This window comes from Podarcis liolepis (genome assembly GCF_965112155.1).
Source record: "Podarcis liolepis genome assembly, chromosome: 14".
NCBI lineage: Eukaryota > Metazoa > Chordata > Lepidosauria > Squamata > Lacertidae > Podarcis > Podarcis liolepis.
In genome coordinates this window covers 4,144,436-4,158,457 of record NC_139569.1, presented here as the reverse complement: position 1 = coordinate 4,158,457, position 14,022 = coordinate 4,144,436, and the positions used below count along the sequence as shown (strand labels likewise).

General features: G+C 41.0%; 2 protein-coding genes across 8 annotated transcripts in view; both read right to left on the bottom strand.

The window, feature by feature from the left end:
- The window catches only part of CARD11 (caspase recruitment domain family member 11), a 335,243-nt gene that overhangs the window by 156,382 nt on the left and 164,839 nt on the right, over window positions 1–14,022 (bottom strand). The gene's annotated exons all lie outside the window — the stretch shown is intronic.
- The window catches only part of GNA12 (G protein subunit alpha 12), a 36,231-nt gene continuing 27,727 nt past the window's right edge, over window positions 5,519–14,022 (bottom strand). For all 6 annotated transcript variants that reach the window (XM_083474791.1, XM_083474793.1, XM_083474790.1 and 3 more), the window contains 2 exons: window positions 13,609–13,659; window positions 5,519–11,998 (listed from right to left, as the gene is read on the bottom strand). In XM_083474791.1, coding sequence (XP_083330917.1) covers window positions 11,429–11,998; window positions 13,609–13,659 — 621 coding nt within the window. In that variant the 3' untranslated portion in view covers window positions 5,519–11,428. The remainder of the gene's footprint in view (window positions 11,999–13,608; window positions 13,660–14,022) is intronic.

Genomic DNA, 14,022 nt, shown 5'->3' with positions numbered 1-14,022 from the left:
CCCAGGGCTTAACTTGGCACATTGGAAATTTTCCCCATTGCTCAAGCAATCTGTGGATTCAATACAAATGCAAGAACAGGAGAGTTTGTATCCCAGGCAAGCCCAGGACATTTTGCTGTGTCAAGGGCAAGGTGGTTCCTCCACTCCTTCCATATACAGAAGATGCCCAGGTTGGCAGTTGAATCTTACTTCAACAGGACAGTTCCTCCACTGCACGTAAGAGTACAAGGCTAGTCTGGGCACAGGGCAGGCCAAGTGTTCCCTGCCCCTCAGCATCTCTTGCCTGGAGCAGATGCCTCACTCCATGTAATGGTAGGGCCGGTGCTGTTTGTATCAGGAGCCTACTGCGTATTAAGAGACAATGTGTTTTTCCTATACCCACTGCAGGTCAACTCTGAAGAGTGAAGCAAAACACACAGGGTTAACAACCCCACATGATGTGACTTTGTTGGGATCTGTATCACTTGTGAGCAGATGGGACAAGGCCTTTTCTCCCTTAGGTGTTAGCTTTCTAATAGACAGCAGTTAGCTTTCTAATGGATAGGAGAAGTGTCACTGAACATGACCCTGTTGTAGCCATAAGGACATAAGAAGAGACTGGCTGATGGTTCAGACCAGACGCCTGTCTCATCGAGCATCTCACAGAGGTCAACCAAATGCCACAAGTAGGACTGGAGTGGGACAGCGTTCCCCACTTCTGATTCCCAGCAATTAGCATTTAGAGGCCTACTGCCTCCAACACTGTGGGTGGGTGGGTGTGGGTGTGCATAGCCATCAGTATGTAGCCACTGAGAGCCTTATTCCCCATGAATTTGCCTAAAGCCCACCATCAGGTCAAAGGGGCAACACAGAAGGAAGACTAGGATGGCAATTAGGAGGAAGAGACAATAAGGGTCTTTACAAGCCAACAGAGGGTTGTAAAGGGGCAGGGACAGTCCCCTTAGTTAGAGCGGAGGTCTCAGGTTCTCAATGACTTTTGTTTATGAACACAGGAAGATGCCTAATCCAACTCAGTATTGTCTGAAGTGAAGGACATGAGGCAGGAGTTGATAATGCAGGTGAGCTGTGCACAGGTGAGCTGCAAGCAAGCTGCTGGCCAGCTCTGTGGATGCTCCTTTTATTGACACAATATGCAAACCCAGGCAGATACATTTTGGGCTGTGACCTTTACACATCTTCCAGTCCTGAGATTGTAGGGTGGTACAAAGCTATTTTGGCACCTGTTTCCACCGTGTCATTTCCCCCTTGCACAGTGTATTGAGACCCAGTGTGGTGTAGTGGTTAAGAGGGGTAGACTCGTAATCTAATAAACCGGGTTCGCGTCTCCGCTCCTCCACATGCAGCTGCTGGTTGACCTTGGGGTAGTCACACTTCTCTGACGTCTCTCAGCCCCACTCACCTCACAGAGTGTTTGTTGTGGGGGAGGAAGGGAAAGGAGAATGTTAGCCGCTTTGAGACTCCTTCGGGTAGTGAGAAAACGGGATATCAAATCCAAACTCTTCTATGACGAAGGAGACAAAGGTCTCAGAGACAAAGGTTACAGACAGGACACCGCAGACTACTGAGACCGCAAAAGGTCAGACAGAGGGCAAGATGTTCAGACAGCTGTGGCTTTATCTGTGAGGGGGAGTGTGCTCTTCACCCAGCGATCATTCCTACAATTGTCAACCCTGACTGGCAGCCTCTCACCAGGCTTTCAGTCACGGAATATTCGCAGCCCGACCTGGGAATCAAACTTGGGACCTTGCACTACAAAGTAAGTTGGGGAGGACCCCAGAGTCAAACATCGCAGCCACTTTGATAACTATATGGCTGCAGTCTCTGCACGTCACAACTTTTAAACTCATGAACCTGAAGGGATGTGTGTGTGTGTGTGTGTGGGAAACAAACTCTCTGCATTACATAGTAAGGTTTTCTGGCTTTAGTTTTCTTTTATTTATTTAGAGTTCAGGTTCCTGAGTCAAACAGCTGAGTCCATCTGCAAGGAAGCATGAGGTGAATACCAAATGCTAGGCTACATTGCATGCTGGGAGCAGGAAGGAGTTCCAGTTGTTTCACTGGTTGGGCCACTTAGAAATACAAGCTGTGCACACACAGGGGTCTATTGTTATTCAGCATAATAGGGAAGAGGCCCCTCCATCCTGAATTGGGAGCCTGCCTGCTGAATTATGGCAATGCTGCCGAGTCACAGCCCACTCACGGGGGGTGGGGGGCACTTTGTAAATGGTTTCAAAGTGAAAAGGTCCACTTGCACCTCAGCAGCCTTGAATCCAAGAACCACACAACTAAGAGTTATACATCAGTGGCAACAATCCAGTCCTTGCCAGGCAAAGCTCATTCTGCTGGCATCCCTGCTGCAGATGGCTTTTGACAATTTCAAGCATTGAGAAATGAGGTGCTTCACAATAATCCACTCTGTGCATTCATGCAACAATTTGTAGGCTCTCAAACAGCTACACGGAGAGTGTGAAGGCTGGCAGGAAGCATTCAGCAAGTGGGAATGCAGAAATCGCTCTGCTCCTGCTGTTCAGGTCATTGTCTAAAATGGAACGACAACTAGAAGCCACATCTGACCCAAGTGCCACCAGCTGGCACACAAGGGCCAAGTGAAGGTCGGGAAGAGGCGGAATGGCTGCAGCGGCAGAGTTTAATGGCCTGCTCTTAATACAGGGTCTCCTAGTTTTGGCTCTCCTAGTTCTACCTGGCCTAGGTCTCAAGTATCTGAACGTTCCCCTCTCCCATTACCTGCCACCTTGCACACCTTAAGATCTGCAGGAGAGGCTCTGGTCACAGCTCTATCAACACTTGCAACTCATGGTGCAACAAGGCACAACAGGGCTTCTCTTTTGTGGCACATTGGATCTGTAAGTCCCTGTCCTTAAAGATTCAGCTGATCCCCACACTGTCTGTTCTTAGGCATCATGTTAGACCTATTCATTTCCCCTGGCTTCTTATTAATAATAATAATAATAATAATAATAATAATAATAATAATAAGTATTTATTTATACCCCGCCCATCTGATTGGGTTTCCCCAGCCACTCTGGGCAGCTTCCAACAAAAGATTAAAAATACATTAAAACATCAGTCATTAAAACTTCCCTAAACAGGGCTGCCTTCAGATGTCTTCTAAACGCCAGATTGTTGTTTATTTCTTTGACATCTGATGGGAGGGCGTTCCACAGGGTGGGCACTACTACCGAGAAGGCCCTCTGCCTACTAAGATACATTGCTGCTGGATTATCTGATTTTCCTATTTCTTGATATTTTGGAATCAGAAAGGCAGAATATCCCCGCAAAAGAACAGACTCTCCTCAGCATGCCCAATAGCCAGGGATAATAAGAGTTGTAACCCAGTAAAATTTGGAGAGCCACCCTTGTTTTAATGCTTGTTGCTGTGTAGAGGCCTAAACCACCTTGGAAATCCTGTTCCAACGTTGCTGGTCTGGATTGACTGGCTTGCTCACTCTCTCTCTCCCATCACTTCGGTTAAGTAGGTTGTGCTACATCCTCTATGTGGCAACATCAGTCCTAGCCGTGGCCAAACTTTGTTCTGGTTACTCACAGAGCTAACACTGAAAAAGAAAGTGAGATGGCAAGGTAGAAAGTTTCTCAAGTCTCCCAGTCTTTAGGATCCCAGTGAATACATTCAACTGTACATGAGGAACCTACTCACCCTGTAATTGGATGGCACAGCTTGTTCACGGTAGGGAAAACCTCAGGCGGTAGAATAAGGTGGAATCTGCACTACTGTGTTCATGTCACCATCAAGTGATTCCCCCTCCCCAGATGTGCAATAGGTAATGTTGTGAAAATTCTAGCTACTCATTTGGAAGATGTTTTTAGCTGCTTTAGCTGAGTTTTCTTGGGTCCCTTCCAACTTTAAGATTCTACAATTTCCGTACATTTTCCTCCACAAAAGTGTCATGAACAAAGCTAGGAGTAATGTATGAAGAACCGTACAGTGTACAGTGAAAAGCCATGACTGACATCAGGGAAAGGGAGGCAGATGTAAGTCATGTTGCTATTATTGGATGCTGTGCAGCAGAAGAGAAATGACTTAACAGGTGCCATCAACTAAGTGCAACTGCAGCCTTAAATCCATGGCGCAGCATGAAATGCCTCTAAAGAGGAAGGGCTTTTGGCTACCCTCCTTGCATCTGCTGAGGTTACCTGTCCACTCACTATTTTTTAAAAATGCTTAAACTTTATTGTTGCTGTTGTTTTAGGGAGTGTTTTGTCTGGTTCTGTGCATTTGGGTGGTGCTTTGTCTTTTGCGGAGGCCACGAGCACCAACAACTTCTTCATACGTGCAATGGATATTTTGTGGTACCCACAACCATTTTAGATTTCTAAATGTGCCTCCCCAAACCAAGCCCAAAAGAGAGTCCCAATTTACTGTACGTGTTGAAGTCTTTTACCTTCTCTATTTTGAAGAGAAAGTGTCATGGCTGTAGTACATCTTCAATGAGCTTCTGGAACCCCTGTTGAATACCAGTGACATACAACAGTATCTCTGCATTGCATTTTTAAAATATGCCCTTTGAAAACAACATTTTGCCTACGAAAGACAGATAAGTGTACAGGTAACTCAGAACTTGTGCTCATTTAACTTGTGCGCATTCAGCTTTATACACTTGGCAACAAACATTAAAATTTTTTTAAGGTGGTGAAAAGGGGGTGGACATCTGGGAAAGATGACTTTGGTAATCCCGCCCTCTGGGAATGACCACTGGAAGGAGTGTAGTAAGAAACAACACCATGGTACAGCCGCAGTAGCACAACTGGATGCCTTCATCTGCCCCAGATGCAAGAAAACATGTCTCTCCTATATCTTTCTCTACAGCCACAGCAGGCACTGTAACTCTCCAATTTTTTTACTTCCTCCTGAAGGCGCACACTTCCATTGTCTCCCAAGACAGATGGGATGCCAGCCAATCCCACCCACCATTGATCCTAGTATGTTTGGCTATACATAAGTTTGGCCTTATGCATTAGTAACCCCAGCGTTGAGAGTTGTCTGTATATAATTCCAAGAACTCACTGCCTATTTATTGCATCTGATGAAGTAGATTATTGCTACAAAATCTCATACCACAACATATGAAACTTTGAGATACCATATACAGAAAGTTACTGCTGTAATGAACTGTTGCTCTTCTGGAATTCTTTAAAGTAGCAACTAGATTTATGAAGGAGCCAACAGTAACAAAGCCTTAGCAACAGGCCAGCTCTTCTACTTCCTCAAAAATAACCAGCTAAGCCAAACCTCCTTTAACCATTGCCTAAATGGCCTCATCCTTCCTCTTTCGCCCTGAACCCACTTCATTTTTTGGCTGCCTCACACATCTGCTTCTGGCAAAAGGAGGTGTCTTAAGACGCAGTGATGCCTGCCAGTTTCTGTGGAAATAAGATGCGGCTCAGGGACTGCTGGTTGCTGACCCCATATTATAGCGTACATGACCACCGCTGTTCTCTAACAGAACTTAAATTATTTTACAGACACTTCACTAGAAAGTACAGTAACAAGTCACATTTTAATAGATTTACAAAATTCATATATACAAAACAGTAAGCTAATTCAAAGCTATAATACACATTTTTACACCACATTTTAAAAATCTAATACACAGCTTTCATAAGCTGATGCTATCACAGCAAAATAGGTCACAAAGAATTATACTCTTTTAGTGCTTACAAAAGACCAGGGTTGTTTTTAAGCACACAATTAAAAAATATTACCAGTATGAATTATGGCACTTTCATCACAACTTATTTTTAAATTTGTCACCTTTCAACAATAATTAAGCTTTTTTTGCTCAAGTTAAAGATTAAGGCAAGCACAGGCCTTTTCTGTCCACAATACTCAATTTTCTGATGATTCACTACAATATACGAGCTCTAGGGCAGTATTCTATATGCACCACCGAGCATGGAATACTGCCCTAGGGCTGGTATGGTGCAGTGGCCAATTGTGAGCAAGAAACCAAGCATTCATCATGTCAGTTGTGCTCCACTAGTAGCTGTAGGCAAACCACTACTATGTCTGCAATATGGGTATAAAACTAGCCTACTCGTGCAAATATGTGGAATATAGATGAAGCACCACTTGAAAAGGAAGACATTTCTGAAATCACTTTTCAGGTATAATGTCAACACTAGGCAGCATTTTTGTCAGTTCCCTATTTAATTTTTTCAATTATTCTGCTCCCAACTTTTGACCTAAAGCCCCCAAGATAGTGAACAGAAAACAAACTTGGATTTATGCTGCTTTCTTCAGCCACCAACCAGGGAAAGGAACCAGAATGAATTGTCCCCAAGCAGATCAGTTGCAGCATGGCCACTCTGTATTGCTCTTATGTATGATCTCTACCAATAAGAACGCAATAACATGCCATGGGCCAGGTGTGCTTAGGAAAATCTTTGGAGAACTCTTGAGGTAGTCTGGGGAAGAACTCCCATGTGATGTAGTTGTTGCTGGGCTAAATCATCCGGGTTGGTAGAACAGATGTTTGGGCCCGCATGAGAGATCCTGGAAGTACTAATCAAGCAAGCCAGGACCAGCCTTCCTCCCCTCTCCAGCATGTTAGGTTTGTGTGTGCAGGTAGATTTTTATGTGGAAATCATTCAAACATTTGATTACCCTGCCCACATCCCCAGTAGCACAAACTATGCATCTGTTTCAGCTCTTACAGTGCTTCCAGAAAGTAGATTTTGTAAAGTTTAGGTTGGTCCTAATAAGGGTTTTTGTCATACTGTTGCTTCTGTGTTGTTGTTTTTTAACCTAGTGTACGAACACAGCTACCTATATTTTTGAATGCTTCCAAGAAAGTATTCAGTTTGTATTTTGACAAGGGAATGGAATTTTACCATTGTGGAACAACCACTGAAAATACCATTCTGTGTGTCTTTGCAGTTTGAATTTGGCACATAAATCATGAGAATAGTCTTGGTTGATCTGAAAGTACACAATAGAGTAAAATAAGGAATAGTCTTTTAAGGTATGAGGGCCCCAAATGCTCAAGGCTTGATTTTGTTGGTTTTGAAGAGGATACTTGCTTGCCTTTTAGAACATTTATCAGACCTTCTGCATACTCTCAAGAGCACACTGCAAGAAACCTGAATTTGCATGTCCCAGTTATAAACAAACAGGCAGGCTAGGGGGAAAAAAGATTTATGTGTGTGCCAACAGCTACAGTAGTGCCAATAAGTTGTTTTAATATGCTGCCAAATCCTTATTCTGGGGGAAAGCATACAGGCTCTTCATTGGTGGCTATTGTTTCAATGCATTTTGTTTCAATACACACAACCGTTAATGCTTAAGCAGCACTGTTTGAAAGTCTAGAAACTAGATCCTTCTCCAAATCTCTCCCTCCCAACAAAAAAACCCATCAAAAAAGGGCTCATCAAAAAAACCCCAACCCTCGAGGGTTGGTATAAAACTATGGGAGGTTTGCTAAATCCTAGGTAACTTACTGGCCCATTGATAAGGGTTCTTTAAATCAGTGAAATGAATTGGTGGCAGAAATAGAAACATCTACCATATCCACAGCAGTGGCGGTATTTTAGTCACTATCCCAGAGGCCACAGAAAGCCTTTTTTAATGGGCCTCAAACTTGCCAAGTATGGTAATCTCTGTTCATCCCTTATAAATTTTTGTGGATGGCAGAATGCTACTCTTTATTTTGGATAACACATCTGCTAAGTTGATAAACTCAAGAGTCAGTTTCAACAATATTCTGTTATGCTAACATGGTAAATTCTGCTCATGTGCACAGTCCACTTGAATATGCAGTGTGCGCATAGTATAACATAGGAACTGTGAACTCATGCCAACTTGCAGCTTCCATTTCATGAAAAATGATTTCCCCCCCTGGCAAGTCCTTGCTCTTGGAGAGTTTATATAAAAACAAGCAGATTTTCAGTGGAAAGTCTACTTCCACCTGTGTGTGCACATCGATGTAAATACATATATACGCACACACACCCTGTTAAAGACATGAGGGGGTGATCCTCTTTGTCCATGGCTAAAAACACCAAATGCACAATATACATTATTTACAGCAAAACTTCATCTGACAAATGAGAAGCTGAAGTTGAAGCCTGTTTGGTATGTAATATGCCAAAGCATAAGTTCAAGGCCTGTAATAGACTGTTTGATGTGTAACCCATTTCCCAGCTTAAAAGTATCATTACATCAAGTATTCCAACAACAAATCTTTCCTCTCCCTGCTAATTGTACTTAGGACAAAATGTTCTCAAGGGTTACAATTAAAGGCAAATGTCTTGTGGCTTTGGCAAGAGGAAGAAAGAGCGGGTAATTCAATGGTTGCAGAGCACCCAATACTACTGTACTGGATTGCAAAAAAAGGTTTTGAATTCAAAGCAAACTATTGAAACACAGTATATGAGCAGTGCTAGGATTAGAAAAGAGGTTTCCCTTATCTGTGTGAAGCTATACTGTTAAAAGATACTTTTAGGATTCCAACTAGTTATTTAAACCAGACTGCACTGTAATCCTGAAATTGTTAAAACATCCTGCCTGTTAGATGCTAAGCTTCTACTACAATGTTAATCACAAGAATTATATCAGTGTGTGATCATGACCAAGGCCTGCAGCTGAAGGGATGAGAAGCTGGAGAACTAGAGCTAACAGCATCTTAAATGGCAAAATAAATTGGCTGAAAAATGGATTAGGTTGAACTTGATTTTGACTGCAATCCTAATCTCCATTTACCGGGAAGCAAGTCCCACTGAATTCAATTGGGTTTACTGCTAGGTAGACATAGTTTAGGATTGCAGTCTTAATCTGGCTACCAAAATCTTTAAGGTAAGTTTGCCCCAGCAAGGGGCTTCCATCATACCAAAAGATGACTATCTGATACCAAAGGAACACAGTAATATAATACATTTTACATGCAAATACTACGGTAGCCATACAGAAAAAGAAATACAGTACATGACTAGGCAGAGTTGTAAGAAAAAGAACAATTTGAGAACTGCAGCATATTATTTCTAAGTTTTTATTTTAAAACGCAAGTGGTGGCATAGTTCAGATTGTTATAAATGGGTTTGTGCTACTTCCTGCCACTTAAGGGCAAAGAAAAGTTAATAGGTAAAACCGAGGCACTTTTGGGTAGAAAATACATAAAGTTCAATTTTTTAATTGAATAGTCAAGGCTCCTTCTAGATTGTATATTACTGCTGAGGATGCAAATTAAAATACTGTGACCAGAATACATAAGAGCTACTTATGAATGCCATGGGTTGTGAACATGTCTAATGGGAATTTTCTCCTTTAAAAGCAGGTGCATATTCCACATCACAAACTGCTCTTGAAACTTCTCATGTCAAGATAGCTATTTGAAAAACACAAATCAAACATCTTTTTAGGCATGTGGAATTTCAATTTTCAAAAGAGACATCAATGAAGAAACCCAATGAATAGAAATCGGCAATCGTAGCTGAGATGCTTCCCCCTTAACCCTTGACTAGCCATTCATAGCCTGCAAAATTATTCAACACTTTAGCGTACTCATGGCAAAATTGCAATATTGTTTTCTTTTCTAGAAGCAGATATGAAAATGGTAAAATAATTGGTCCTAGAAAGTAAGACAAGTGTCACTAGAAAGTCTCCAAATGTAATTTCATCTCAAAAGATTGAAATGTCTGCAGTCACTATGTGGTTGTTGTCTTACTGAAATTTTAGTTTTAGATAAAAAGTAGGAGACAAACTCTTTCTTAATTTCCAAAACTTAGCTTGATTTTGCACAAACATCACTATAAGAGTGGAAAATTTCTGGTTCAAAGTCGGGTACACCACACAAAAACATGCTTATATAAATGTGAGTAATCCCCACAGGGGAAAAAAAATCCTGGAATTTGTCCAAGCAGAAGTCATGAGAGATTTGTTTTAGTTTGCTGTTATTGGTGGCATTTATACCTGGAGTTTTGCCTACTGTGCAAGACATGATTGTCCCAGAGGGGCATAAGCTACAGCATTCTGATATCATGATACAGGAAAGAATAAGCCCTTTATAATTTGATATGACAAGTATGGTACCAAAAGTATGGTAAACATTTCTTATGTTTAAGAAGATCCCTGAATAAAGTCTATAGCACTGAAAATGTAGGGTTTAGTGTAGTTAATACATACCTCATATCAGACAGAGTGTGAAACATCAGTACACACAAAATAGGCACCCATAGTTAAATTCAACACTTTAGAATTAAAAAGGAAGTTCACATCAACATTATTCACAGCCTCCTGCAAATTCACATGTATTCTGTAGTAGCCTTAAAGGGGCAACTTTAAACTTGACAGTTTACAATATTTTAAGTGTATATTATATAACCTAGTAAATTCATACAGCAACAATTAAGGATTAGTTCAAAGCAGAGCTCTTCTTTCCAAACTCAGTGCAGCTGTAAAGTGGAAACCTCAAGAGCATTTGGCTTTAGTGCTATGAGCAGCCTCTGCTTACCAAACATTTGGCGAAGGAATAGCATTAGCTTCCCTTATATGAGAACGCCCATAATATGTCTCATACATAATATTCTGTCAAGAGAAAGTTTTCATATAGTTCCAACTATAGGTTTGAGAACAGAGTTAATGTCTCAGTAGAGCATCTGTGTGAGCTCCAGCCTCATGCTATATGAAAAGTAAAATAAAAAGAAAATAAAAGTCTTATTTTCCATGATGCAATAAACACTGTAACATGTAGTGCAAAGTACAGCCCTGTGTTGCACCAACCCAGGTCTTGGATTTCTGCCCCCTTTCAGGCCAATTGCTAAAATGAAATTCACTAGTGTGGCCAGCCAAGTTCAATTTACAGTTGTAAACTTCGACAAGAGGGAAACTGTAGAGAGTCTCAAAGAAGAGCTGGATAATCATTTTGGCAAGCACAGTCTGGTTACTGGCAAACAATTTTGCGTACACCAAACCTAGATATTGACATATTGCAATGTATTCTCCAAAAAGAAGTATCAATGAACTTATTGGATTTGTTAATTCAGCACCCAAAACAAGTGAGGCAGACAGGCTTTACAACCAACAAACTCTCTTGCACAATGACAGTGGATTAAAAAACACAAAATGTCTTTACGTCATTTTTCAAACTTAGAAATATCTTTTCAAAAGGCAGAAGGTAATAATGTTATTAAGAGTTCAAAAGAAGGCACTGCACTTGCAATTTACTACTTTCAGTAGTTTTTTTGTTTGCTTGTTTGTTTAGTTAAGTGATACAGTAGCTAGCTTGAGCTCTCACAATCCTTCTGCTTGTTTCTCCTCCATTGGGACTGGCTATTTTGCAGCTTCCTTGAGCCAAGTAACAGCATGGATATTTTTTAAAAAAATCCATCGTATAGGCTATAAAGGTTGGGCCTTCAACTAGGCTAGGTTTGAATAGACAGTTCCTTCAATTTTCCTTCACTGCAACATAATATCCTTAAGGTTTTCCTGGAGGATTGTATCCTTCACAGCATGGAACACAAAGCGGATGTTTTCAGTGTCTATGGCTGTGGTAAAATGATGGAAGAGGGGTTTACTGCGATTCCGCCGCTTTCTGTCAAAACACTGTACCAGGTAACGCTGAACATCTTCCAGCCGGTGAGGATCACCCCTGAAGTCTGAGAAGTACTTCTTAATGCTGACATTCTTCACTTTCTCCACAAGTAGGTCCATTTTGTTAAGGAAGAGAATGATGGAGACATTAAAAAAGAGCTTGTTGTTGACAATGGTTTCAAAGATGTTCATAGATTCAACTAGTCTATTTGTGCGTCTATCTTCCATAAGGACCTGATCATATTCACTTGAGGAGACCATGAATAGTATAGATGTTATCCCATCAAAACACTGAAACCATTTTTGGCGTTGAGACCGCTGTCCACCCACATCAACCATTTTGAAAGGAATCTTCTTGATGATAAAGTCATGCTCCACAATCCCCTTGGTAGCTTTTCTAGCCAGCAAGATGTCTTGCTTACTGGGAAAATAGTTCTGCAGAAAGAGACACGGAGGCAGGGAAAATATCAAAATGGATCAACAGCTGCTTCCATTGAAAGAGGGTACAGATACACTGAATCAGGTTAGTGACCAGAGGAGTAAAGGAAGGAGAGAAGAAACTAAAGATCAATCTTAAACAACCTGCTCTGCTGAAAATGGGAGTTGAGTCAAGTTCTGTAAGTGAATCACAAGGCCACTCTGCTACATGAACAGCTCACCTTCATTTAAGCTATTTTCATTATGTCTAGTTGGTTGTATGAACTGGCTGTAAACCAATTCAATTTGAAGTAACAAACTGAATAGTTTACAAGACTCCTCAGTATCATGAATGTATCCTTTGAAATTCTGTGTACAATCCTTACAACATATGCAATAAAAACTGGGGTTTCTGACAGCCTACAACATGCAAGTTTCACTGTTGCTGGCCCTGGCCAAGTCTCACTGCCACTACATCCAAAGTAAAATGATGTGGTATGTTTAACAATTTTGCAACGAATTGAGCAACAATGCAGACCTATCTTTGTTCCACCTCTCTCTGTCTCAAACATAGAGCCAATTCCTAGGGGCCAAGGTCATGTTGGCCCCCCTGCACTGCACCATGTGACTGATCAGGGAGAGAGGGGCTTACCTGCCCCAAATATTTTATTCAAGTTGGCACCCCTGATATGGGTAGAGGGAAGCATCCCTCTTCCCTGAAAAAGAAATGATACTGTGCAGGTCATTATTATCTAAGAAATTGTTAGAGTCACATTTTGCCAGACAAAGGATCCACCTCATGCCCATGTGCATTAAGAGTGCTGTGTGTACTTTAATGTAAGTCTGACTTGTTGACAGTTCCATACAATTCATATCCCATTTGGGAATTATTCAGTTGCCTATATTCACAAACTGTCATACAAACAACCTTTTTGTCTTAATACTTCATATTGAAAGTAAAAAAAGGTTGTTTGTGTGATAGAATATGAATATAAGCAATTGCATAATTCCCAAATGGGATATGAATTGTACTAACTACTTTATGTACAATACAGTATTCTTTTTTTGGGGTGTGTGTGTGTGTAAACTTTATTCAATTAGGAACAGTTGCCTTTCACCACAGAGTAGATAGAACTGGAAACAGTGACTGTTCCCAAACTGTGGTCAGTGAATTTACCAGTGTTAGGCGAGCTTCATTCAGTTATCTAGATTTGTGGTTGAAATGGGAGATGGCACATCAATTGCACTGAATATTCATATTATTTTTAATTGCATTTTTATTTATTTTACTGTATTACTATTTGAATTCTATGGAATTAATTTGCTACCACAGGCAGAAAAATAATCAAGTAGTTCACAAACACTTGCAATTTTCAAATTGTCTTGAGGTGGGGTGGGGAATTTGGGAACCACTGAGTTAAAGGGTGGTTGAGGAAGACAGTAAGCAGAGTTTAGTTCTGCTCGGTGATTCTCCATTTAGTTCTGCATTTTCTACACTGTACGCATTTGTACAGTTTTTGGTTTTCTTCATGGCCATATGGTTTGAGCATATCAGACAGAGAACATAAAAAGGCACAATGCATTAAGTACTGGAGGACAGAATGGGGCAAAGAAAAAGTAAATCTCACCAATTGGCCAATCCGGTCCAAATTATCCAGAAAATATTTCACCGATTCACCCTGTTGAGAGAAGAGGACATTTGCAGCTAATTTCTGGAACTGGGGTTTACAAAGCCAAAACCATGTTTAAAGAGGGAAAAAAACCTTCATTGTACAGAAGCAACATATTGTACTATCCTTGATAATCTTTGAAAACAAGTTTGAAAAGACTAGCATGTGGAAACACATAATGCCAAGTAGCGCAGCCTTCCAACAAAATATAGCTCAGTCCAGTCATTTCCAATCTGAAAAGGGTATACAGCCTTTACATAGTTTCCAGATAAGGCCATCACATGCATCTGAAAATCCTGATCTACTTCCTACATGTCCAGAAACAGGTCCTCCAGGAAATACCTTCCAGATTACTCTGAAGCAACCATACAG